At 41.3% G+C, this 27,408-nt stretch overlaps 1 protein-coding gene across 15 annotated transcripts in view; it reads right to left on the bottom strand.

Moving 5' to 3' along the window:
- Nucleotides 1-27,408, bottom strand: part of LOC114850103 (NACHT, LRR and PYD domains-containing protein 12-like) — a 73,693-nt gene that overhangs the window by 13,641 nt on the left and 32,644 nt on the right. For 10 of the 15 annotated variants that reach the window (XR_008693798.1, XR_008693797.1, XM_055506211.1 and 7 more), the window contains one exon: nt 18,131-18,304. Coding sequence is in view for 13 of the 15 variants with exons in the window: in XM_055506211.1 (XP_055362186.1) it covers nt 18,131-18,304 (174 nt within the window). In the remaining 2 variants the exon portion in view is untranslated. Of the gene's footprint in view, nt 1-14,505; nt 14,553-14,797; nt 15,258-17,408; nt 17,583-18,130; nt 18,305-25,711; nt 27,325-27,408 lie in introns of those variants that run through there. The other 5 variants (XM_055506203.1, XM_055506204.1, XM_055506214.1 and 2 more) reach the window with 5 other exon arrangements.

Raw genomic sequence — 27,408 nt, 5'->3', positions numbered from 1 at the left:
CTGTTCACTGTCTTCTGATGGAGGGGTAACATGTGCACTAGCTGCTTCCATGTCACTTTGTGTCCAGGGTCGATAGACCCTCATAGTTCTTGGTTCATTGCCTTCCCCAAATCGTGGGTTAGCTACTTCAATCAGAGGATAAGTGTCTGCTGTACCAGTGTCCTCATCTGATTTAGGTTCTTTTTCTTGCAGTTTGTTTTTTTCAGCCTCCTTCTTTTGATGTCTGGTTTGCATTCCACCTGCTGTTCCTGCCTCCCCCCCACTGCCCCTAACTCATCAAGATTGGGGTAAATTGGTTGGTGACCCTCTCCCCCGTAGGCTGGGGGTGGAACGTCTACATCCCCTGCGTGTTGTGGGTGGGGCTGAGGCTGGGGTTGGTGTCTACATCTAACAATAGTTTGTTCATCACATGTATCATATTGTGGCCACTGTGGACCTTTTGGTTTCTCATTTTTTTTGTTTTTTAGCTTTAGATTTATTAATATCTTCCCGTCTCTTTTTTGCTTCATTTAACCATAATATGGCTTCTTCTCTGCCTTGTTCTTTACATCTCTTTTCACTCTCTCCAGTTATCACCGTTATTTTATCCACTAATTGTTGACATGATTCCACTTTTAATTTACCATCAAATTCAAATTTCTTTTTCCACTGTGGCAAATATTTGGTTGATTGTGGATGTCTCTTAGACATGTATTTCGAATCACCTTCAAGGTTTTCACCCTTAGTGTTTTTGTTTCCCATTTTTAAGTTGTTTAATTTGCTTCACTACGAGGATTAAGATCAACGATCAGTCACAGTGTTCACAAAGATCATCGACTGTGCCAAGCTTCTACAGGAACTGGTTTCCTGCGGACACAGCTGTCTCAGTAAACCAACCTCTCAATTTTGATCTCAATCAGACACACAACACAAAAGGTCTCTGAGACTTCCTCTAAGAAGTTAAAATTCACTTAGTGACCGACAAACAATAACACTTATTTATATAGTTTGATTTACTCCAGCTGACCACAGAGTTTACGTTGACACCGTCAGGTTTCCACTCTGCCGCTGCTTCAATCAGACAAACTATCATTAATCTATTTTACGAGGACCCTGTCCTCTTTTACCTCGTGACCTCGTCACGGAACTTCTCTGAAGACCCAGTCTTCTTTTACCTCGTGAGCCACTCACAGAATTCTTATGAGGACCCGGTCCTCTTTTACCTCGTGATGTCGTCACGGAACTTTCTGAAGACCCAGTCTTCTTTTACCTCGTGAGCCACTCACAGAATTTAAGATACCTTAGGATTTACTCTTTTCATACTCGCCTGATCTGTGTCCTGGCCCTGGTTCAGGATCCCGTCACCTCGCCTCGTCGGACCACCAGCCGACATCTGACCTGGGCAAGAATTCACCTCCCAGGATTTTCTGCAGGTTCCAAACCTGGCTGTGCACAGACTTCAGTCGCCGACTCGATGTCCCGGCAAAGCGAGGATCTTGGGATCCCGGACGAGCCCCCAATTATGTTAGGGAAATTGTTAGTTCCCTTTACAAATCTTAAATAAAGCAGACACAATCAGTTGAGACCTTCTTCAGGATTTTACTTGCAAGGAGTGAGCAGTTTACAGCAAAGGCAACTTCCTCTCACTGAAGAGAAGACAGGGATTCAGCTCATAATATGTATTGCATTCTGGGAGGTGCATAGTCACACAGTACGTAGGAAATATTCTCTGCACAAAGCAAGCATTGGGCACATCAGATAAGAATGCTACACACTGGTACTCCCTATTTCTTGCAGAGCAGAAGGGAGAAAACTTCAAGGCTATAGCACAGCTGACAAGGCTTGAGCAGATCAGCAAAATAAATTCCAACAATGTTTCAATGATTAAATGCAGTATTTCTCCAACACAAATATGGGTAATTATATATGATTATCATAACTATTGTTAAAGTTATTGCTACGACAGCTACAGTATTATTAATAAACACTTTCCTCAGTAACTCTGTCCTGTTGTTATTTAAAAGTCTTTGAGCATGAGCAGCACAAATTCATGATACACATGATAATAAAAAATTGAAAGGTATGCAAAACAAAAGGGACAGAAAAAGATCTAACAGATCTTTAAGCTTTTTAAAACATAATTTAGATCAGATTTAGTTAGAGACAACTCACTTGACTACATGCAGTGTTCAGCTTACTCTGATATTTAAAAAAAAAAAAAAAAAATTCTAATGGCAGGTCCACATCCCACATGCTGAGAATCATTAGTGGTGTGAATGCACCACAAATACACCTGTACCCATGTTACAAACTATGCAAAGCGCTTCTCCTAATACCAGGACCTCTGCTCCTTTTACACCCCAGTGGCTACAGGGGTTCACTGGGAGCCTTAGTTATTAGACTCCATCGTCACAAAGTCTAATAAAGTCTAATAAAGCCAATGCTGTCGTCAAATGTCTTTGTTTAGTGGATGCAGGAAGAGTTCCATGGACTAGTCAGCCTTTCTACATGGCTTTAATATATATTTATTACAAATAAACAATGATAATGGAAACTCTAGAAAAGAGTTACATTTACAAGAACAGTGTAAACCAAGTTATTGTCAGCTTGAAATCAATAAAACTAAAGAAAGAGGCGGATTTCAGTAAGTTCAAGACTTCACTCATCCTCATGTCTGAGCTGGTGATGGTTGTGTTTTACTAAAACTATGTTGTTATGTTTCCTGCTCAATTTGATCATTTTAAGTACATACAGAAAGATATGATTATGGCTGTTGTTTCCCATAGACAGTCTATTTGAGTTAATACTTGCTGCCCTTTGTTTTTCCTATGTTACATCGTGCAGCTCACTGTCTGATATCACAGAACCCATGTAATGATGATAATATGGATGAGGAGCAGTAGGGACTGATAAAGCTTTAATACTAGTCAGTGGTGCGATAAATTAACTTCTCTAAAACAGTTCTGAACAAATTTGTGTTGTTAAGGTGAATAAACAGATTTAATTATAATCAGTAATTGATTTATAAAATAAATCCCCTGTCATTTATGTAGTGTCTTAGGAAATATGTCAGCCAAGATATGCCACTTCCAGAAATATGCACAATGAACCATCCGAACCATCTCTTAGTTATAAATTCAGATGCTGGTCAACCTCCTTGATACAATGAGTTACTCACTGTTCTTTTCTTTTTCTCCCTCAATCTTACTGTACGTGCCACCATCGTATTTCATGTTAATGTAGGGCAGTGATCTGTAACGGCCACCAGATGGCGCCGTTACGCTGCTGTAATAAGGCTGGGAGCGCGGATTGTCCCTTGCCGGACATGGAGTGGCCGGACAGTAACTTTGCATCAGTTGTGTAGGAATGTTTTGTGTTTAATATTCGAATATTTGCTGTGTATATGTAACCCGCCCTCTCGGTCTCTGTTGTGCGTCGTGCTTGGAACGTCCAGACCCCTCCGGCCGTCTGCGCTGTGTTCTGGTCGTGATTTGTTGAGGGGTGTGGGCAGCACAAGGACACCAGACGCTGAGTAGTCGAAGTTGCGGCCGGGACCTACGGCTCCGCTTTCATTCTTTCCACAGAAAGCAAGAAAACATCGTATCTCATCATATCTCTAATCAACAAAAACAGAAATAAATAAAGAAATTCCTATCTGTCATAAATAATACCACAGGACAGTTATGAAATCTAAATGAAACACAGCCATTGAAAATAATTATATATTAAACACAGAACTGAGGCGAAGCTACTGTCCGATATTATAAGACACTTAAGTAAATAACCAATTTGCTTTGTGCAAACACATAAATTCCGAAAACAAAATATAGTGCAATGTCTAACACAAATATAAGACCTAATACATGCCCCCGATGAATGCCAGAACTTAATCCATTATTAAGATAATACCCGGTGGTCATGCAGGTGCTCACCTTTCCACAGAAAGCAAGAAAACATAAAAAAACTCCCGCAGCACCCAGAATACAATGGGTCCGGGAGTACGGTGTCCAGCGAGGGACAATCCGCGCTCACAGCCCTATTACAGCCGCGGCGCCACCTAGTGGTCGTTACAAAATGACTGCCCTACATATATGAATATTTGGTATGGTTTTGTTTCATTTCTATTTCATTTAAGTGTGAATGATGAAATGTGACTGTCACATCAGATGAAAAAGAATAGAGACATTTATAATAGGGTGACCACAGAGTAATTTAGACATTATTGGTAGGACTGACTACAAATAAACTACCTGTCTGTGTTACAGGTCGTGGTGGAGAGGCTGTAAAACTAAGAGTCTTGCGCAGAAAATGAAGCCCCAGTGGCTTTAAACAACAATGGTCCGTACTCCCAGACTGATAAAAATGGGCTTGTTTATGTCATTATGTCTTTAATAATATTATTTATAATTTTGAGTTTTGTTTTGATTTAGTTTCTTTCCCTCTGAACACTGAACACAACTAATAATAAAACACACAGCCTCATGACCAAGAGTTCTGACATCCTGCACTTTCAGCCACAGATACAGCCATTGACTTTGGAGACATTTTACCTTAATTCTAGGTGGGAACCTCTCAAAGGTCAAACCTCACCGTGTTTAATTGAGCTCATAACCTCTAAGCCATTAAAGATTTGTACTGTTTACTTTCTTTCCTTTACCTTAAGTGTCCTATTTTAAAGCCTAAATCCCAAAATAATGCTAAACCTTTTTAAGGCCTTGTCGTCAAGTAAACTGTAAATACAAGCTTAAACATATTACTCAGAAAGATAAGATGCTTTCAAGTCCTTTTTGTCCAAATATACTGTAAATACAATACTGAACATGTCGCAACCTCAACAGAGCAGTGGCTCAGAGGTTAAGAGGTTGTTTTTGTGAAGTTGAAAGTTCAAATCTTGCATGATTCTAGAAGCTTTTAGATGCTGCTCTCAAAGTGTAGGCTTAAAAGCACGCCAGAAGCATCTCCATATGTGAAGGGTTCCTCAGTGGTGTACTGGGTAAGACGATGAGCGTAAGTCGCAAGGCGTGCAGACCTCATGATCGAATCCTGGGCACTGCTGGTTCCTGGATCACTCAACAGTCCTGGAGGGACTCCAGGGGGGACCGTGTCCTCCCTGCGCTTCCAGAGAAGTGGAAAGGTTATGAAACTGAAGAGTAAAAAAAAAACTAGAATTTTGATTATGAATGACTAAAACAGTTGTAAAGGTTGGAAGGAATCATAGCCAACATACTAACATAGCAAGACATTTGGTAGAAAAGGTTACATAGCGTGTGGTGTTTGTCAGTTAATGCTTGAGAATAGAGAAATTCCTATTATATTACAGCACACAATCTGGAATCAACTTTAGCTACTGGCTGGATGGAGATTTGATCAATGATCAGTGTGTTTGCAAGAAAAACAGTGAAAAAAGCTTCTCCCTCACATACACTTCAAATAAAATGAAATGAAATGATTCACAGAAAGATCAAGAAATGTGAGCAATAACAGCAATAACAGAGGAAAATTAAAGATAATCGGAAAAGAAAATCAAAATCCAGCTGGTGAGATCAGGACATACAGCAGAGGTTTAATGCAAAGATTACACAATCCTCAAGTTGCTTCTGCCTTGTGAGTTGTCACGACGATCTCTGTCATGGACAATAAAAAAAAAACACACACACAGGCCCAGAGCTAAAAAGCAACACAGGCCAAGAAAGATCTGAGCAGTAAAGCAGCTGAGTGTGATGAGGTCGATAGCGCAGGGAGAGGGGAAGTGTGAGGAGAAGCAGCATCCAAGGCGGATTAGAGATAAGAGAGTCCACTCAATGAGCACTAATCTCATTAGAAGATATTTCAGTGACTGCTCCTGTGTTGTCTTTGCTCTTGCTGCCTTCCTGTTTTCAGTGAAATCACGAGGAAGGGAGAAAAGCGTTGGTCCTCGCTGTAGCAACCATACTAACCCAGATGAATGTACATGTGTACAAGGCACTTTTTTCACCGTGTACAATGTGATATTATGATTTTTTTAAATTGTGTAACAGCAATGAAACTATTTGTTTACAGAATAACGCTGTTTTAATGTCAGTGTTCAAAACATTTTGAGGCATTTGTTTACTTTTTACTTTTTTTACCAAGTCAAAGTCGCACTTCCCGTTTGAGAACGTTGTCCTCTTTACACTGACTCGCTTGTTCTCTCTTTTTTTACTAAATAAACGAATCACTAACGAGGCATCAGCTGAAAAAGGAAGACCATGGACACAGAAGCACAGAAAAAACAGCAACTGACACAAAAAGAGCAGATTTGCAAAAGGAGCCTTTCGCGGTGTGACAGGAGGCGAGGAGGACATTTACTGTATGGAGCTCTGAGGCCGGAGCTTCTAGTCCACGGGGACAAGTCCCTTCTGGCTCTAACCCCTAAAAACCAGGCCTTGCTGACTGAAGGAGAACAATTAGACACATCATCATAAAAACATTTTATTTTTGTATACTTTTTTAAGTTTATGATATCCAAAAGAAGCTAACTCTAATGTATGTATATACATATTATATGTGTGTAATATAGTATGTATGTTTAACAAAAAAGGAAAATTGTTATTGCAATGTAGAAGGAGGAGGTAAATGATGCCTTCTTCTGCTTCGTCCTTTGATTGTCCACCTCCCTCCCCCATCGCCCCCTGCTGGATGGGGCAGGAGCCATGGGGAGTGGGCCGGCCAGGGGGAACAGGTCCAACAGACATGTCACTATGTGATTGTTATGGGAAAACGGAGCAGTCTTTATTCGAAGCGTTTCCAGCCTGTCTTCCACTAACTGACTGCGGTAGTGTAGTTTCTACTTTTCTGGTTAGTTTTGTCAAGTAGTCAGCATTTTGTGGATTCCAGAAAAAAAAGAAGCATATGATTAAAATACATATTCTTACATTTGTCTGTGCAAATAGAACTAAGAGGGATGGAATTAAACCTTTCTATTCGTATGGATCTCTACTTTAGTGGCATCCTTCTGTATTCAAACATTGTACTAATAACATGCTGTCAGGTATGGATGGAGAGTCAGTTGTAGCCATTTACTAATGTTGTATTTATTGTATTACCAGTAAAAAACATTTATATATAAATATAGATATATCTATTTGTGGTCTGCAATTCTTGCCCTTAGTTTTTAATTGTCATGCAGGATCCAATGCACTGTCAATGTGTGTTCAGTTTTCTACTTGTGTGAAGTTCTGTTGACATTTCTATGGTTTTGTTTTTCTTTAGTTCAGCTACTGAATGTAACTTCGAAAACTCTTAAACTTTTTAGGTAGATGTTTTTATATACATACAGTAATCTGTAAATTATAAACATGTAGATGATATAGCAAAATGTTTCTGACAATATGCTGGACTTCTTCTTCTGATGACCCAAACAGACTGTAATGCCTTGGCCAGACGAGAAGAAAAGAGAGGAAGGAAATGAGAAAAAAATGGAGGCGGACGAGGGAAGCATTTAAAAATAACACCAGTTCTCTGCAGCCTTAGGGATCTGGAGGGAGAGACTTCAATGTAAATGCTACGGGATCAGTCCCAATCTTTGTCAGCCAGGGGTTTTAAAAATGTATAAACGCAAGGAGACGTGGCGCAGAAAAAGATGGGGAAAGTAAATATATTTCAAATGGCGGAAATAACAGACACTTCCATTTGTCTCTGAGAACAGACGCTGGGTCTCCACTGTAGAGCTTCCTACTGCAGGTCAAAACCACGGAGAGTCTGATCTACCTTCTTTACCTCTTGTGACGTGTGTGCGGATTCAGAATATTATAAATCCTGTCCCATGATCATTGTTTAATGTGAAAAACAAAATGTGACATTGTTATTGTCTGTGTTCAATGTGTAATATTACAATGTGTTCCACTCACTGGCATTTTATTAGGTTCACCTGCTATTGAGGAGTTTGAATGAGGTTTTCATTATGTGGTGGCACATGACACACTCCAGTGTGAGTTCACAATAATAACCAGTAAGAATGAGACGATGGACGTGTAAAACAGTCTCATTAATAGCAGAGTTGTCATGTTGAACAGACTTAGACTGTGCAGACATACCTAATAAAGTGGCCAGTGAGTGTTTATCATTTCAGATCGTACATATCGTACATAGGATACGAACCTTCAAAACTTTGTAGTCACTTAGAAATTTGATTTTTTTTTTTTGACAGAAAACCGGATTTTTGAAGAATCAATATATTAAAGAGATCCAGTGTAAAGCTTGTTAATACTGTCTTCTAATGAAAGCCAGTGTTCAGATAGCAGTCAATGAAAGAAGTGCCAACGTTTACTGTGTTGATGCTTCCGTTGGCTCAGCTCAGATGTGTGTAGGAATACAGACAGCTGTCTTTTTAACCAATGAAATCCCTTCATTTGTTGTGTGTGATATATTGAAATGATCCTAGTTGACTGTATGTTGGAGCCCTTCGTATGAGGCAGTGGGTCATGACCAGATGTTTACTCCTCATCATCGTCTTTATTCTTTCTTGTCCAGTTTATCTTTGCAAACAAACTTGGACTCTCGTGTTATTCTTTTGACGACTGTGGCTCAGTGTGAGGCCTTTCAGTCGTACATCCCAGGTATGCAAATGCATTTATTTCTCTCTCAGCTGAGCGTGTGCGGCCGGCGGCTTTGTTTTCAGTGTCGTGGACGAACCCCTGGAGGAACGTCTTAAAGCATCACAGACTGGGACTGAACCACTGCGGGTGCATCCTGCAGACGGACTTTTTTTTTTAAAAAACTCTCTCCACCCCATCGCTCGGCAGAAGAACTCCCTGCGGTGGGATGAACTAACGGATACAGAACGGACTGGTTGCATAAACACGGCGGTCGAAACCCAAGCGAGACTTTATGGACAACAAATAAAAAATGAAAAGCAACTAACATCAAGCATAAATGTTAAAAAACATTTAAATATTTACAATTGATATATACATATATATGTGTATAAGCTGCACTATCAGCCTGTGTGGAAACGGGAACAAGTGGGCGAGACGTTCTGCCTTCAAACAAGGCGTGAACATGTGGGAAGCTACAGGCTGCAACAGCTGGATGTGGAGCATTGTTGTGATGATGGAAGAGCCAGTCTTTCCTGCTTCCAGTTGTTTTCAGCTCATCTGAGCTTCCCAAAACTTGGTCCATTCGGATGTTCTGACGCTTGCAATTAAGTATACTGTTACCTTTAAAACCCATGTCATTCCCCAAACCTCAGCAGCCTCCCTGTCCTATGCAGATCCCCAAAGCAAAAACGTCTAAATGCTGATTATTGAGTAAAAGCTGAAAGAAAAACTGAATTCTTCCATTCTATTTGTATTTGTGGGCTTTTTTTTGTCTCATTCGTCAGGTTGTGGCTCCAGTGTTGCTTTATTTATTATGTATCCTCCCTTCTTCTTCCTGATCAGTAGTGGAACATTGTATTACTGTACATTACACAAACAAAGAGATCCTGATGTCTAATTGCAGCTTCAGTTAATCAAATAGTTTTTTTGTTTGTTTTTTTTGTTTTGTTCTAGGTATTTTTAGATTTTTACCTGGTTATTGTTTCTGTATGCTCTCAATCTGCTTCAACAAATATGGTTTATTATATATGATTATCATAACTATTGTTACAGTTATTGCTACCACAGCTATTATTAATAAACACTTCTTTCCTCAGTAACTCTGTCCTGTTGTTATTTAAAAGTCTTTGAGCATGAGCAGCACAAATTCATACACACATGACAATAAAAAATTGAAAGGTATGCAAAACAAAAGGGACAGAAAAAACAGATCTTTAAGCATTTAAAAAAATATAAATTAAAACATAATTTAGATCAGATTTAGTTAGAGACAACTCATTTGACTACATGCAATGCTCAGCTTACTCTGATATTTAGATAAATGGCTCCTTCTAGTGGCAGTTCCACACTCTGACACCACCACATGCTCAGAATCATCAGTGGTGTGAATGCAATATAAATACACCTGTACCTGTGGTACAAATTATGCAAACTTCTCCTAATACCAGGACCTCTGCTCCTTTTAAGCCCCAGTGGCTACAGGGATTCACTGGGAGCTTTAGGCTTTAGACTCCATCGTCCCAAAGTCGAATAAAGCCAATGCCATCGTCAAATGTCTTCGTTTAGTGGATGCCATAGACAGTCTGTTTGAGGTAAAACTTGCTGCCCTTTGTTTATTATGTACTGTAACAACGTGCAGCTATCTGTCTGAAGTGTCACAGAACCCATGTAATGATGATAATATGGATGATTGACTAGAGAAGCGTTAGGGACTGATAAAGCTTTAATACTAGTCAGTGGTGCAATAAATTAACTTCTCTAAAACAGTTCTGAACAAATTTGTGTTGTTAAGGTAAATAAACAGATTTATTTATAGTAATTGATTCATAAAATAAATTCCCTTTCATTTATGTAGTCTCTTCAGAGCAAATATGTCAGCCAAAATACGTCACTTCCAGAAATATGCACACTGAACCATCCGAACCATCTCTTAGTTATAAATTCAGATGCTGGTCAACCTCCTTGATACACTGAGTTACTCACTGTTCTTTTCTTTTTCTCCCTCTGTCTTACATGCCACCATCGAATTTCATGTTACTATAGAGCAGTGATCTGTAACGGCGGCTAGATGGCGCCGTTACGCTGCTGTAATAAGGCTGTGAGCGCAGATTGTCCTTAGCCGGACACCATACTGTCGTGGATTCTAACGTTTTCTATGTTTTTTGTTGACAGGCGGGCTGTTGTCTTGTAATAGATAAAGTTCTGCTATCCATCTGGGGCATGTATTTAGTGGTACATTTGTATAAGACACTGCACTATGTTGTGGTATAGAAATGTATATGTTTGCGCTAAGCAAATTAATGTGTTGTTGTCACATAGAGTCGCCTGACTGTAACTTAGCCTTAGTTAAGTAGGACTGTTTTGTAATTAATATATGAATGTTTTCTGTGTACATGAATATTTGGTATGGCTTTGTTTCGTTCATATTTCATTCAAGTGAGCGGATTAAAGTTGTACTATAAGATGAGTTTCACTATATGACCGGTAGGTGGCGGTACTGCACCTTTAAGGATACTGTCCGCTGTCTCATCTGCGGTTCGTCTGTTAACTGACGTTTGCTTCCCTCCTGCTTGTTTCAGCTGCTGTCAGCGTGTCTGGCCATCGCTCCGACAGCTTTTCTCAACCAGTGCTGTAGAGGAGGGAAAGACAGGTTAACTAGCGGGTCGAGGTGCTGCTGTTGATTTGGGTGCAAACAGTGGCAGACGCGACATCGCACTCAGCATTTAAAGCTGCTCTGCTCATACTGAATTACACATTACCGTCTGGTATAAAAGTACACGCAAGCACACCACTCATGTAATAGTATTATTTGATATATATATATATTCGACTGCAACTTAAAACTGACTGTCATGACTCATTAGTAGAGTAACAGACATCAGATCAAAAAGAATAGAGACAAGGTTTATTATTTAAGGCCTGAATCCCCAAATAATGCTAGATGTTTTTAAGGTCTTGTTGTGAAGTAAACGGTAAATACAACCTTAACCATATTATTCCGAGAGATAAGATGCTGCTGCTGTAAAGACAGGTTGTTGGTTCAAGTCCTTCATACCTGTAGATGCTTTCAAGTCCTTTTTGTCCAAATAAACTATACATTTCATTGAACATCCTGAACAGAGCAGTGGCTCAGAGGTTAAGAGGTTGTTCTTGTGAAGTTAGGTTGAGGGTTCAAATCTTGCATGATTCTAGAAACTTTTGGATGCGGCTCTAAAAGTGTAGGCTTTCCCAGTCCCAGCATTTTTTCTCCCGCTAAGGACTATCCAAGGATTGGTCCAGAGACCCGAATCACTTTAGCTAACATCCTAAATGAGCCATGAACGGCTTCTATTGTTCCGTAAATGGGGCAGTTCCCCCCACGGCGAGGGGGAGTTCACGCTGAGCCATTTCAACAAAACCTGTGTTTTCTGTCACAGGCTGTGCTGTGGTCATCCAAACTACCTCTCATGGAGACATGAATTCGCACAGTACCAACATTTCTTACTGTACTATACAATCTTACTGTTGTATCAGAAAGGCGCAGTTGCCTGCTTCGGCCAGAGGTGGTGCAATGAGGAAGGTGTCAGAAGACACCTAGAAAATCTGACTGCTGTCTTGCACTTTTCCATGTTAGCTCATCAACACAAGTTTTTTTTCTTTTGGGAGATTTATTGATAAAATGCAAATAAAAAATATTGTGCACACATCTTTGTAAATTACAATAAAAGGTAAGTTTCACATTCATTTACATGGAGACACGGCCGGAACACATGTGGAACACATAGCCACTTTTCTAGAAGTGGCTACAGTATGTGGGGGAATGGGCCACACTTGAGTCCTCACTTTATCTGTAAAATTCAACTCAGTTGGTGGACTGACGGTCTCAGAAAGCAAAGGTTTGTAGTTCCATCCCCCTCCTTGGCCAGGTGTGGGAAAAACACGACAATTGATATTGTGCTGCTTGTCAATCTGATAAACCAGGGACTTCTTTTTTGCTTTTATGTCATGTTTTTCAAAAGTGAAACATACAATAAATTTAAAGATAAAGTCAATACTCAAGTGGCTACCAACTGAGCTACCAGGCTAACCAGGTTCAAGCCCACCATAGCACCAAGAGACAGAAAGGAGGTTGCTGAACGCTTGCTTGTATTCAATGCATGTAAATGAATGTGCTCGGCGCAGAGGGGATGCTGCTTCTCTCAAGTGTGCAGGACACACTTAGTGCTATGGGCCCCTCTGGTAACTCATAAAAATGCAAAAACAACATTTTTTATATGTTTGTAAATATAAATGAAAGGTGATTTTTATTTTCTTTTGGGGGATTTATTGGTAAAATCACATCTTCACATTTTTGCAAATGACAATAAAAGGTAAGTTGTAGGAAAAATGCACATTTTACCTTCCTCGTTGCACCGCCTCTGGCCAAAGCAGGCAACTGTGCCTTTCTGATACAACAGTAAGATTGTATAGTACAGTAAGAAATGTTGGTACTGTGCAAATTCATGTCTCCATGAGAGGCAGTTTGGAAGACCACAGCACAGCCTGTGACAGAAAACACAGGTTTTGTTGAAGTGGCTCAGCGTGAACTCCCCCTCGCCGTGGGGGGAACTGCCCCATTTACGGAGCCATAGAAGCCGTTAACAGGATGATGGCTGAAGTGTGCGGGTCTCTGGACCCGGCTGTGGGACGCCCTCAAAAAAAGGTATCCTGACTCGTCCTTGGGGTGACTAGTGTTAAAGCACGCCAGAAGCATCTCCAAGTGTGAAGGGTTCCTCAGTGGTGCACTGGGTAAGACGATGAGCGTAAGTCGCAAGGCGTGCAGACCTCATGGTTGAATCCTGGGCACTGCTGGTTCCTGGATCACTCAACAGTCCTGAAGGGACTCCAGGGGGGGCCGTGTCCTCCCTGCGTTTCCAGAGAGGTGGAAAGGAGGCCTTATGAAACCGAGAAGTAAAACCAACTAGAATTTTGAACAAAAGCAAAAAAATTAATTGACAGTTAAAGGTTACATACATGTTTATTATATTATACCACACAATCTCAAACAACTTGATCAGTGTTTGTCAGAAGAACAGTGAATAATACTTCAAATGAAACGATTCGTGGAAAAATCAATAAATGGGAGCAACACAACTATTTATCAACTGTAATAAAGGAGCTGATGAGAGACATTTTTGCAGTTTATTTCAATAACAGAGGAAAATGAAAGATAATGGGAAAAAGAGGTGTAATGCAAAGATCACACAATCCACAAGTTGCTCCATAGTTTGTTTTAATACATCTATCTGACAACGTTTCTCTGACAGGATCAAACTCTCACTACGACACATCACACAGAGACACTGAGGAACCAGGATACAAGAACCTAAACCCAGGATAAAGAGGTTTAGTGAATGTGGTGTTGAAGGTGTGAAGGTGGATCAGTTTGTCAGAGGAGACTCTGTAGAAGGACAGAGAACCAGCAGGACAGTCCACATACACTGATACTCTGTCAGACACAGAGGAGGAGATGGGTGTTACTATGTTATTATGTCTGACACAGTAATCATGATCAGAGCAGAACAGACTCGAGGACTGATCATTGTATCCAAACAAAAAGTCAACGCTGCATCCAAACAAAAAGTCTATACTCAATTCTTTCCTTCTGATTCCTCTGTAACTCACTGATATTTCAACGTATCCTCTCCACTCAACCTCCCAGTAACAGCGACCAGTCAGACCATTACTACACAGCAGCTGAGGACACTGGTCAAATCTGTCTGGATGATCAGGATATGACTGATCCTCCTCCACATGTGTCATCTTCCTGTTGTTGTCAGACAGTTGTAGTTTCCTGTTCACTGGGTTTGTGTCGATGGTGAGTTTACAGAAATCTGATGGAGAGAACAAGACACAATCCAGCTGCAGTTATTGATCTATCATCAGTTTGATGATGACTCATGACAGTTTGAAGATAGTTGAATGTTGCTGATCTCAGTAAAAACACACTCACACTTGCTCAGACCTGGTCTCAACCATCGGACTCCACCAGGCTCCACCCTGAAAGGAGGAGGGGGTCAGAGACATGCAGACATGGACATTACATGGATCTCACACACACATTGTTGTAGGATTGTGTTCAGATGGAGGCTTGTATGTAGGGATGGACAGACTAATGTGACACCACAGGAAGCAAATTCTGAATGTGTTTATTATCACACACTCCAAGGTTGGGTTCTAAGTTCATAAAGCTCCACATCCCTACTTGCTCCTCCATCAGACACTGTGTGTAGTCGTGTCCATACCTGAGAGTGTCCAGTCTCCAGTGTGGATCCTTGACTCCAGCAGACAGCAGCTCCACTCCTGAGTCTCCTGGATGATTGTAGCTCAGGTCCAGCTCTCTCAGATGGGAGGGGTTGGAGCTCAGAGCTGAGGCCAGAGAGACACAAGCTTCCTCTGAGAGCAGACAGCCTGACAGCCTGAACACACAATGTTAAAGCACACTTACAGATGGAGCGGCAAATTTCCGTTGCCTCGCTGCTGTCATGACATTAGCATGACTTAGGTACCATTCCACCAAGCCCCCCTACACCAGTCATGACCCCCCACTTTGATGTACTTAATGCGTGGCTGCCTTGTTAACGCCCCCTAAACCTTTTTCAAAAAATGACCTGCAATTGCACATTCATGCACCAGGTGGAGCAGTGATGTGTAATCCAGGCATCCAGGCCCACAGGCAGATTGGAAGCGCCTGAGGTTTGTCTACTATATATATATATATAAAGCATATATTTGAGAGAGAGAGAGAGAGAGAGAGAGAGAGAGAGAGAGAGAGAGAGAGAGAGAGAGAGAGAACAGAAATGAGCGTCTTAAATGTAAAGTAGTTTATAACTGAACTTAAAGTTATTAATGTCCAAGCAAGTAGAAAATTACAGGTGTTATGAATACAACGCTTTTTAATCAAACATTCAGTCAACATCCACATGGATATTTTATTTGTTTTAATTATACTGTATTGTATGTATTACTGTATTGTAATGTTTAGCTCTAAATTTACTGGCATTTTTTTTACAACTGACAAAGACCAAAAGCTGCCTCAGTCTGAGGGAAGTTCCATATTATCCTCCAGTTTGGCTTCACTTCACACTTGCAAAGAACTGGCTCGTTACATGAACAAAAGACACAAAAGTGAGTAGGTGTGATGAACCCTCCCCCAAGAAGGACACCAGACTGAAAGCGTTGACATGACTCAACTTCCACACAACTTCACCTGAGCCATGAAAACCAGATACATTTGTAAACTGCTTAAAAAGAAAATTCTTCATGGATCCATAACTTTAAAGGTTCCACTCAAATCAAGGCTCTGTTAACATAATGCTGTATGAAGGAATTTAGTTACTGTCTATACAGTAGGTCTCCCTCAGAGGACCAACAGCCTAGTGGTTAAGGCACAGAAGCTCCCAGCTAGAGACTCCTGGTGTAAATATGCATACATATGTGTTATGAGTTATGCCAGCTGATATTCTTTCAGTTCTGTGTCATTTCAGTCACCTTTTACTGCCAAATGTCACCGCAATCGGCTGATTGTGACTGCTCAATAATTTTCAAGTTAACTTACAGACTTTTCTTAAAGCGGAAACATTACCAAAAGTGCAGGAACCTTCAGTCTGAGTAAAGTTAGGCACTATCCTCTATTTACAATAGGCTTCACTTCACACCTGTAAAGAACTGGCTCATCAGTTGAACAAAGGACTGTGAGAAGGTGTGAAGACCATGTCCCCCATGAAGGACATATAATGTAGAAGCTCCTTGAGAAACATTTCTGCTCTAAAAGAATGTAGTGACCCAACTTTCAGACAACTTGGTTTAGAAAATGGTCAAATGAACTGGACGTTTATAAAATCTGTGAATAAAACTTGTTAAAAAGAAAGTGTTAAGTCTATGGCTCTAGGATATAAAAGTTTCTTATTTTAATCCACCAACTAACAAAAACAGTTTAAATAAAAACTGTGGGTGAGAAGTTGTGTGCTTTAACCACTAGGCTCTTATAAGTGATGGATGGATGAAGTAGTTCACAAATGTATCTGGTTACATCAGGTAACAGCACTGCAGGACTCTGGTGCTTTGGGGAGAAGGGGGTGGTGTGAAACCAGTCTAACTGGTGCTGTGGATGGTCGTTCTGTCTGAAAAGAGGGTCTCTATTGTTATGTTTATCTAAGCTTGATTAGAACATTGAAATGTTCTTTTTTTAATTTAAAACAGCTCCTGAAGCAGGCAGACTGACACACACTACATTCAAGTGAATAAGAATAATATATAGAATGAGAATTTAATAATTTCATTTGTGAAGTCCAACTCAACCTAATACAGCCAGTAACTGATAAACCTCCAGAAGGTAGTTTGGCAGCTGTGGCAGCGTGAGCTGCCGATGCTTATCTATGATTAAAAAAAAGTTAGTACAACATTTAATTCTGAAATGAAGTCAACTGTTCCAGTTTTCTCAACTTTTTAGTTCACTGTTTACACAGACTATTGTCTGTCTGTCTGTTTGTCTGTCTGCCCTAGCAAACAGTGTAGAACTGACGTTATCAGATCTATGTCCTGTTCTCAGAACTGTGCCTATACTTGCTGTTTGACCCTAACTCTACGGGTCAGATACTAAAGCTCCACCTTTTGGTTTTACCCTGGAATTGCGTCTTTGGTGCTAAAATGGGGGTGGCCTCATTAACATTTTTAACACCTTCCCCAGACAGACCAAGGAGGAGGGCTGCTGACAGTCGGCTGATGAGGGTGTGATAAGTGTGTGATCAGATCAGGTGGTCAGAAAGGTGACTGAGTTTAGACTTCCTGCCTGTTTAATAACTTGGTTCTGTAGTTTGAGCTCATTAAATGACTTTACAGAACATGAATCCTGACCTGAGAGTCTCCAGTCGACAGTGAGGACGCTTCAGTCCAGCAGACAGTCGCTTCACTCCTAAATCCTGCAGGTTGTTGTTACTCAGGTCCAGTTTTTTCAGACTAGAGGACTGAGAGCTGAGAACTGAGGACAGAGCTTCACAGCTTCTCTCTGACAGGTCACACACACTCAGTCTGAAAGATGAAGATGTGGGTTAAAATGGAAATGAAACCATTCAGTGTCTCATAGTGTGGTCATGACTTTCTCCACAACATCTTGTGTTTTGATTGTGATTCAATGGAGACAGAACCAACAACATGATCCTGACTGAAATGTTCCTGTCTAAACTCTAATAAACAAACTTCAAGGTCTTGTATGGTCTTAATGGTCGAAGCTTCAACCTCCAGTTTCTCTGTGTCTGTGTTCAGACACTGGACAGAGACAGAGGAGGAACTTTCTCACCACATGTTAAATGTGTGGTTAGTGGATCTCACAGCACAGATGCTGTCATTCACCTGGATGTGGCTTCATCTTCTCAGACCATGTAGTGATTTAAAGAGAAAGTTGGTGCAGCAACAGTTTGGTTCTGCTGATCAGAGGTTTCTCCTTCTGCTCTGTCATGTGTCTCACACTCACTCTCTCTGAGAACATGTTCAACTCAACGATCATCTGAAGACAACTGTCAATAACATCAACACATTTAACTTTTAAGCTCACACAGAACTAAAACATGGAGTCTGACCTCAGAGTCTCCAGTCGACAGTGACGACTCTCCACAAAACCACTAAGATGCTTCACTGATGAATTCTGCAGGTTGTTGTTACTCAGGTCCAGTTGTGTCAGATGTGACAGGTTGGACTTCAGAGCTGAGACCAGAGAATCACAGCTGATCTCTGACAAACTGCAGCCACTCAATCTGAATAAAGAATCAAACATGTGGATCAAAGCATTAATAATTAGTCAAATTTGTCACTGATGTTTAGTCTAAAATGAGCAGAGTGACTTTGTGCTTGTGTTGTTGTGTCGTCATGATCTCAGCTTCTACACATCATCCACATGTCAGCACAACATTCAAACACCTGTTGATGTCAGCACTGATTCACAAGCTGCTGCTGGAACCAGTAGAAAACCAGATGTGTTGGAACAAAGACTTCATCTAGTTCCTTTCATTTATCGTCTTCTCTCTAAATCTCAACTATTCTGTGTCGTCTGAAAATGTTCAGACTAATGTTTGGATCAAACTCCAAACTGCCCATTATTGATGAAGTGAATCATCTTTAGAACTGATCCCAGTCAGATGAATGTTCTCCCCTCAGCCTCATATTCATGCTCCTGTTTCCTGCTTGTGTCTCTATAAAGTGACATCATTGTCTGACAGGAAGCATCACACACAGGTTCAAGTGTCGTCTGTTGTCAAATCAATCAAAGACTTGGGTTACAGGTACTGTACACGCCATCATAATGTCACACACTACAACCACTCCTGATGGCAAAATAGACAGATATTGACAAACCTAGAAAAAAATCAATGAAATGAGAAACATGACTGGTTTAACCCATTAAATATGAAGTACAAAAGATTGTCAAATGAAAGAACACACTGAAAAATCCTGACCTGAGAGTCTCCAGTCTGTCACAGTCCAGGTCATTTAGCCACTGCACTCAATCATTTCCGGTTTTATTTTGTACCACTTCCTGTTCAGTGCCCATGTTTTCAGTTCCAGCTTCACCTCCGGTTTTGTTTGACGCACCTGTGCCCTGTTACTAATTACTCACCTGCTAACTATCCAGCCATCATCTTCACTCAGTATTTAAGCACCACCCCTCAGCCCTGCACCTTGCCAGATTGTTTGTTCATTCACCCGTTCAACTTTCCAGCATTCTTACCTTTACCTTGCCGTAATTTTTGATCCTGTTTTGTTCCTGACCACGTCTCCAGCCCAGCCTGTGATAATCCCGTCTGCCTGTGTGAGTCTGACCATTGCCTGTTTTTGACATCCGCTTGCCTTATCCTCGTCTGTGCTGCTACCGATGATCTACCTGTGTACCGACCCTTGCCTGCCTGACCACGAGCTCGAATAAACCCTGTTGTTCATTGAACCTTGTCTCCGCTGTGCGTGTGGGTCCGCTACCTAGAGCGTCGTGACACAGTCGACAGTGAGGACTCTTCAGTCCAGCGCACAGTAGCTTCACTCCTGAGTCCTGCAGGTTGTTGTTACTCAGGTCCAGTTCTCTCAGACTAGAGGACTGAGAGCTGAGAACTGAGGACAGAGCTTCACAGCTTCTCTCTGACAGGTTACAGCTACTCAGTCTGGTGAGACAGTAATGGACATCAATTGTAATTAAAATGAAACATGAACAACAATAAAAAAATCAGTCGAGCAGAGAACTGTAACCACATTTGGTTACAGTCATGTCTCTCATTCAAAACAGTACTGATTAAAAAAATGGTACATTCAACATTTAGAAGCTTTACAAAATACTTACAGAGCTGTGTTGGAAGCTTTGACCACAGGCAGCAACCTCAGAAGAGCCTCCTCTGAAGCAGAGAATTTATTCAGCTCAAATACTTCAAGATCATTTGCTGAAGACAATAAGATGAAAACCAGAGCTGACCACTGGGCAGGAGACAGTTTATCTGTGGAGAGACTTCCTGATTTCAGATAGTGTTGGATCTCCTCTACTAGAGAACAATCATTCAGTTCATTCAGACAGTGGAAGAGGTTGATGCTTTTCTCTGCAGAAGGAAATTCTGATTTTCTTCTTGATATATTGAACTGTTTTCTGATTGGTTTGTAAATTACTTCTCATTCGTGTCATCAAACCTTGTAAGAATGACTGGTTTTTCTCAAGAGAAAATCCCAGGAGGAAGCGGAGGACCAGGTCCAGGTGTCCATTTGGACTCTCTAAAGCCTTGTCCACAGCAACGTGGTAGAACGGTGTATATTCATGTTTCATCATAAAAGGTTTCATCATCATATGTTTAATCACAGATAACTGTGGTGATGATTGTTGTTCTGACAAAAGACTGACTCCAGACTTGATGAAGGTCAGATGGACATGAAGAGCAGCCAGAAACTCCTGAACACTCAGATGGACGAAGCAGAACACCTTGTCCTGATACAGCCCTTTTTCCTCTTTAAACACCTGTGTGAACACCCCTGAGTAAACTGAGGCTGCTCTGACATCGATGCCACACTCTGTCAGGTCTGACTCATAGAAGATCAGGTTTCCTTTCTGCAGCTGCTCAAAAGCCAGTTTTCCCAGAGACTTAATCATCTTCCTGCTCTCTGGACTCCAGAGTGGATCTGTCTCAGCTCCTCCATCATACTTGATGTTCTTCAGTTTGGTCTGAACCACCAGGAAGTGGATGTACATCTCCGTCAGGGTCTTGGGCAGCTCTCCTCCCTCTCTGGTTTCCAGCAGATCCTCCAGAACCGTAGCAGTGATCCAGCAGAAGACTGGGATGTGGCACATGATGTGGAGGCTTCGTGACGTCTTGATGTGGGAGATGATTGTTGTGGCCTGCTGCTCATCTCTGAATCTCTTCCTGAAGTACTCGTCCTTCTGTGGGTCAGTGAACCCTCTGACCTCTGTCACCATGTCAACACACCCAGGAGGGATCTGATTGGCTGCTGCATGTCGTGTGGTGATCCAGAGGCGAGCAGAGGGAAGCAGGTTCCACCTGATCAGGTTTGTCAGCAGCACATCCACTGAGGTGGACTCGGTGACATCAGTCAGGGTTTTAGTCTTGTTGAAGTCCAGAGAAAGTTGACACTTGTCCAGACCGTCCAAGATGAAAACAACCTTAAAGTGTTTAAAAATGAAGATTCCTGCTGCTTTGGTTTCACTGAAGAAGTGATGAATAAGTTCCACCAAGCTGAACCTTTGCTCTTTCAGCACATTCAGCTCTCTAAATGTGAATGGAAATGTGAAGTGTATGTCGTGGTTGGCTTTGTTTTCAGCCCAGTCCAAGGTGAACTTCTGTGTTAGGACTGTTTTCCCAATGCCAGCCACTCCCTTTGTCATCACTGTTCTGATGGCTCCATCTCTTCCAGCTGAGCCTTTAAAGACGTCTTCTGGTCTGATGCTTGTTTCTGCTCTGTCTGGTTTCCTGGAGGCTGTTTCAATCTGTCTGACCTCATGTTCATCATTGACCTCTCCAGTCCCTCCCTCTGTGATGTAGAGCTCTGTGTAGATCTGGTTCAGAAGGGTTGGCTTTCCTGCTTTAGCGATGCCTTCAAACACACACTGGAACTTCTGCTTCAGGCGAGATTTAAGTTGATCCTGACAAAGTGCAGCAGAAGATCCCAAATGAACAAGAAAATGGTTACGATTCATGAAGATAGAAGAATGAGAATTTTAACTCAACAAATCAGTAAATATGTGACTGCTTCTCTGATCATGTAGATAAATCCTCTTACTGCTCTGCAGACAGTCAGCCAGCTCCTCCTGCTTCATCCTCCTCAGGAGGTTCACTGTGATCTTCAGAAACGCGTCCCTGCTTCTCCTCCTCTGCTCTTCATCCTCACAATCCAACTCCTCTTCATCCCCCCTCTGACCCTCTAAGCATTCTGGGTAATCTGGACTCAGAACCTTCTGGATCTTCTTCAGCTCCTTCTTCAGAAACGTGACAATGTTTTCCTCTAGCAGCTGGAACAGAAACTAAATGAATGATCTGATCCAACTAAAACCATGGAGCCAAACATCAGATCCATGTTGGATACACTGACAATCCACTGATCTAAAAAGTGCAGCATGGAGATGATTGAACACAACAGATGAACAGTAGTAGTTGTACATGTACAGACCATGAGTCCAGGTGTGTTTGGTGCTGCTGGACAGACTGAGCAATGGAAACCTCTGAGCTCTGCTGGTCCACTCTGTGGAGGAACCATGAAGAATGAGTCCACACAGAGACACACACAAGGTAAAGGTCCATGAAGTGATGAAGTGAACATCACAAACGAAGTCTCCAGTAGTAACTTAAATTTATTGCTGCAAGTGAAGAAGCTTCAAGACATTTGACCAAAACCTTCATGTAGAGACGTCAATAAACAGATTTGATCAAAGATGATCAGCTACTTCCTTTGATGTCAGCACTTCATTAAAAGAGGAGCAGCCCCTGAGACCCTCTACAGGATCAGAGCTTTAGCTACTGCTGGATGGAGATTTGATCAATGATCAGAGTGAAGAAAGCGTCTCCTTCACATCAACACTTCAAACACAAATCAACCAGAACAAGAAACAAATGTTTATCATCAGAGAAAGTTCACATCAGATTGTTCAGAATGATTTAAAATGAAAACAACTCTCTGTGACTGTGATACAGGTTGGTCATTGAAATTATTATCAGCATCCTTCGACCGGTCGCTCTTGAAGGACACACAGCTGGGTCCAGGTCCAGGTCCATCATATCTTTGTCTCTGATGGGACCTGATAGAAAACACCTACATGATGTAACACCTGCATCACCACCTAATCAATGACGTGTGTGACTTAGCATACCATAACATAACAAACACAGTGCAATTATTCTATCATTCAAATCAATATGAAGGTTAAGAATGATTAAACAACAAAATCAAATGCATGTGAGTATCAAGGTTTCATAAGTAATTCTGAAAATGCCAATACAATTAAACTATTCTCACACATGATATTTATCATTCACATGATAAATTGTTCTACTACCTAATAACACACTGTAAGAACACTTTCCAATAACAATTAGGAGATCTGTCAAGAATGAATCTGGACATTAGCGATCAAACTATTGTGGTGTTGAGCTCCTGTATGGGGTGCTGAATGTAAGAGGAGCACCTATAACTAGTTTTTTCACATTCAACTAAATGACACAACATGTTTTCTCACATTTAGTTCACTGTGCAAAAGTCTAAATGTATGTAAATGTGAATGTTAAATGTAAATGTTAAGTGTTAAATGTAAATGTTAAATAATCGCCGAGTGTAAAACTGAATATTCATGAATGTGCAAGTAGACTCCACCCCTACCCTCAAACAGCGCTGGTCTCACGAACTCAAACACCTCAAATAGTACGTGCAAACCCCGCCCACATCTGATCTGGAAACTTTTGTTTTTAGCCTGGACGTAACTTCTGCTAGCTAGTATAGTTAGCTAACTAATTCTCCACCGGCGCCACAGAAATATTCTATTTAAACCTACTTAACTCCCCATTAATGGTGTTTACGACAGAACGGCAGTTTGAAGCAGAGCCTCAGACTGCACACCTGCCGTTACAGCCCCTTCAATCTCCGCTAACGGGAGGGAGTCGGAGCTGGCGGACATGATGGCTTCGACTTCAGGCTTCTCTCCAGTATTTTCGTGCACCGATCCAGAGTCAGATGTGGGCGGAGCTATGCGTACTGTTTGAGGTGTTTGAGTCCGCGTCACTGATCTGGGATCGTAGGGGGGTGGAGGCTACTTAAATATTCAGTTTTACACCCGGCGATCATTTAACATTTAGGTTTAACATTTAACATTTAGATTTAAAATATAAATTTAGATTTAACGTTTAACATTTATATTTAGACTTTTCCACATTTAACTAAATGTGAGAAAACGTGTCATTTAGTTAAATGTGACAAAACTAGTTATAGGTGCACCTTTTACATTCGGCACCCCATACTCCTGTATTACTAACACAATCATACGGTCTACGTACCTTACTGGAGTACATAAGTATGTATGCATGGCGTACAGCACTTACAGAGGAATATGACATCTTTTTTTAACATTCATGAGCAACACAAAAGAACATAATGAAACGCGCGAGGACACGTGTTGCTTCCACCAGAGGACGGAAATGTTGCTCAGGGAGTTCAGAGTTAACGTTATCTCTGTCCCAGCATATGTGGATGCTACACAGTTATATAAAGCTAACAGTTGTTTTGGTGTTGTGTTATTGTGTACAACAAAGTCAGGGGACCATTTATTTACTCAAGCACTTCTTAAAAGACACAGCATCCCTAAGTCTTCAAACAAAATATGACCACACACACACACACACACACACACACACACACACACACACACACACACACACACACACCAGCCTTCAATGGGAAAGAGGCTGGATCTGGTAGAATACAATGAAAATGTCAAATATCACTTCTTTCCTTCAAGATGAAATGCTGACATCACAGAATGTATTGTTTTATAGTGCAATGGCAGGGAGATTTAAAGATGTGGTTTACACATCATTTTGCCTTCATCCTCCATTAGGTCAGTTAACAGTAGAAACTGTCTCTTACTTTGTGTCTGAGGCTCCAGGTTCATTACTGAAGCTTTCGTTCATATTTCATTCAAGTGAGCGGAATAAATTTGTACGATAAGATGAGTTTCACTATGTGACCGATAGGTGGCGGTACTGCACCTTTAAGGATACTGTCCGCTGTGTCGTCTGCGGTTCGTCTGTTAACTGACGTTTGCTTCCCTCCTGCTTGTTTCAGCTGCTGTCAGCGTGTCTGGCCATCGCTCCGACAGCTTTTCTCAACCAGTGCTGTAGAGGAGGGAAAGACAGGTTAACTAGCGGGTCAAGGTGCTGCTGTTGATTTGGGTGCGAACAGTGGCAGACGCGACATCGCACTCAGCATTTAAAGCTGCTCTGCTCATACTGAATTACACATTACCGTCTGGTATAAAAGTGCACACAAGCACACCACTCATTGTTATGGGAAAAATTGTCTCTTCCTTATTGTTCTGCAATTAATATCTTATGTTTTGTCTTACTGTATGCATTTGACATTTGACCTACATTGTTCAATGGTTGTCTCTGCCTGATAGACTCTCAACTCTAGCTCCCAAACCCAAGGCCGGGGAGTTGTGTCTCTGTCTGTTGAGACTTGGTGCTCCTTTCTCACAGATAGTTGGACGTCAGCAATGCAGGTGTGAGAATGTAAATATCTTCACACACACTGCGACAGGGAGGAGATGGTGCATGTAATTTGATTGGGTTAGAAAGACATTCCACCCTAGTCGGACAGAGAAGCTAAAAGGCAGAAGCAACTTGAGGATCGTGGGCTCTTTGCATCACACCTTCGTGGTGTGTGCACTGATCTCCCCAGCTGGTTTTTGGTTTGTTGATGTGCACGATCAACATCCATGCTTTTTATTTGCTTTCCCCATTATTTTTATTTTCTTGATTATTTCAATAAATCGCACAAAAGGACAACTCTCTCATCTGCTTCTTTATGGAAAATTTCCACCACACTCATGTAATAGTATTATTTGACAAATGCGACTGCAACTTAAAACTGACTGTCATGACTCATTAGTAGAGTAACAGACATCAATTCAAAAAGAATAGAGACAAGGTTTATTATTTAAGGCCTGAATCCCAAAATAATGCTAGATGTTTTTAAGATCTTGTTGTGAAGTAAACGGTAAATACAACCTTAACCACATTATTCTGAGAGATAAGATGCTGCTGCTGTAAAGACAGGTTGTTGGTTCAAGTCCTCCATACCTGTAGATGCTTTCAAGTTCTTTTTGTCCAAATAAACTATAAATACAACATTGAACATGTCACAACCTGAACAGAGCAGTGGCACAGAGGTTAAGAGGTTGTTCTTGTGAAGTTAGGTTGAGGGTTCAAATCTTGCATGATTCTAGAAACTTTTGGATGCGGCTCTCAAAGTGTAGGCTTAAAAGCACGCCAGAAGCATCTCCAAGTGTGAAGGGTTCCTCAGTGGTGTAGTGGGTAAGACGATGAGCGTAAGTCGCAAGGCGTGCAGACCTCATGATCGAATCCTGGGCACTGCTGGTTCCTGGATCACTCAACAGTCCTGAAGGGACTCCAGGGGGGGCCGTGTCCCCCCTGCGTTTCCAGAGAGGTGGAAATGAGGCCTTATGAAACTGAGGAGTAAAACTAACTAGAATTTTGAATAAAACTAAAATTTAATTGACTAAAACAGACAGTTAAAGGTTACATACATGTATATTATATTATATTATATTATAGCACACAATCTGGAATCAACTTCAGCTACTGGCTGGAGGTTTGATCAATGATAAGTGTGTTAACAGTCAATAAAGATGAAGAAATGTGAGCAACACAACTATTTATCAACTGTAAACGAAGGAGCTGATGAGAGACATTTTTTAATAACAGAAAAATGAAAGATAATGGGACACATTTCTCTGACAGGAACAAACCTCCTGATATTCACTGGGAAACAACTTCACAACAAGTCATCAACATTTGATCCTGGAATAATCAACGCTTCCATCCTTAAAGGACGGAAGAGGAAGAAGTTCACAAGGAATCATTTAGAACTGGTTCAGAAAGAAACTGGTTTAATACATGAATCTGAAAACGAGAAAGAGATGAACAGACTGAACTATGTTCAACAGTGACAACGTTTCTCACATGATCAAACTCTCACTACGACACATCACATAGAGACACTGAAGAACCAGGAGACCAGAACCTAAACCCAGGATAAAGAGGTTTAGTGAATGTGGTGTTGAAGGTGTGAAGGTGGATCAGTTTGTCAGAGGAGACTCTGTAGAAGGACAGAGAACCAGCAGGACAGTCCACATACACTGATACTCTGTGAGACACAGAGGAGGAGATGGGTGTTAATATGTTATTGTGTCTGACAGAGTAACCATTACTAGAGCAGAACAGACTCCAGGACTGATCATTGGATCCAAACCAACAGTGTCTACTGTCTCCTTTCCTTCTGATTCCTCTGTAACTCACTGATATATGAACTCTTCCTCTCCACTCAACCTCCCAGTAACAGCGACCAGTCAGACCATTACTACACAGCAGCTGAGGACAGTCGTCAAATCTGTCTGGATGATCAGGATATGACTGATACTCCTCCACATGTGTCACCTTCCTGTTGTTGTCGGACAGTCGTAGTTCTCTGTTCAGTGTGTTTGTGTCGATGGTGAGATGACAGAAATCTGATGGAGAGAACAAGACACAATCCAGCTGCAGTTATTGATCTATCATCAGTTTGATGACGACTCATGACAGTTTGAAGATAG

Source organism: Betta splendens, chromosome 24 (genome assembly GCF_900634795.4).
Source record: "Betta splendens chromosome 24, fBetSpl5.4, whole genome shotgun sequence".
Lineage (NCBI taxonomy): Eukaryota > Metazoa > Chordata > Actinopteri > Anabantiformes > Osphronemidae > Betta > Betta splendens.
Note: the sequence above shows the minus strand (reverse complement) of the source record. Positions and strands in the feature narration are given on the sequence as shown.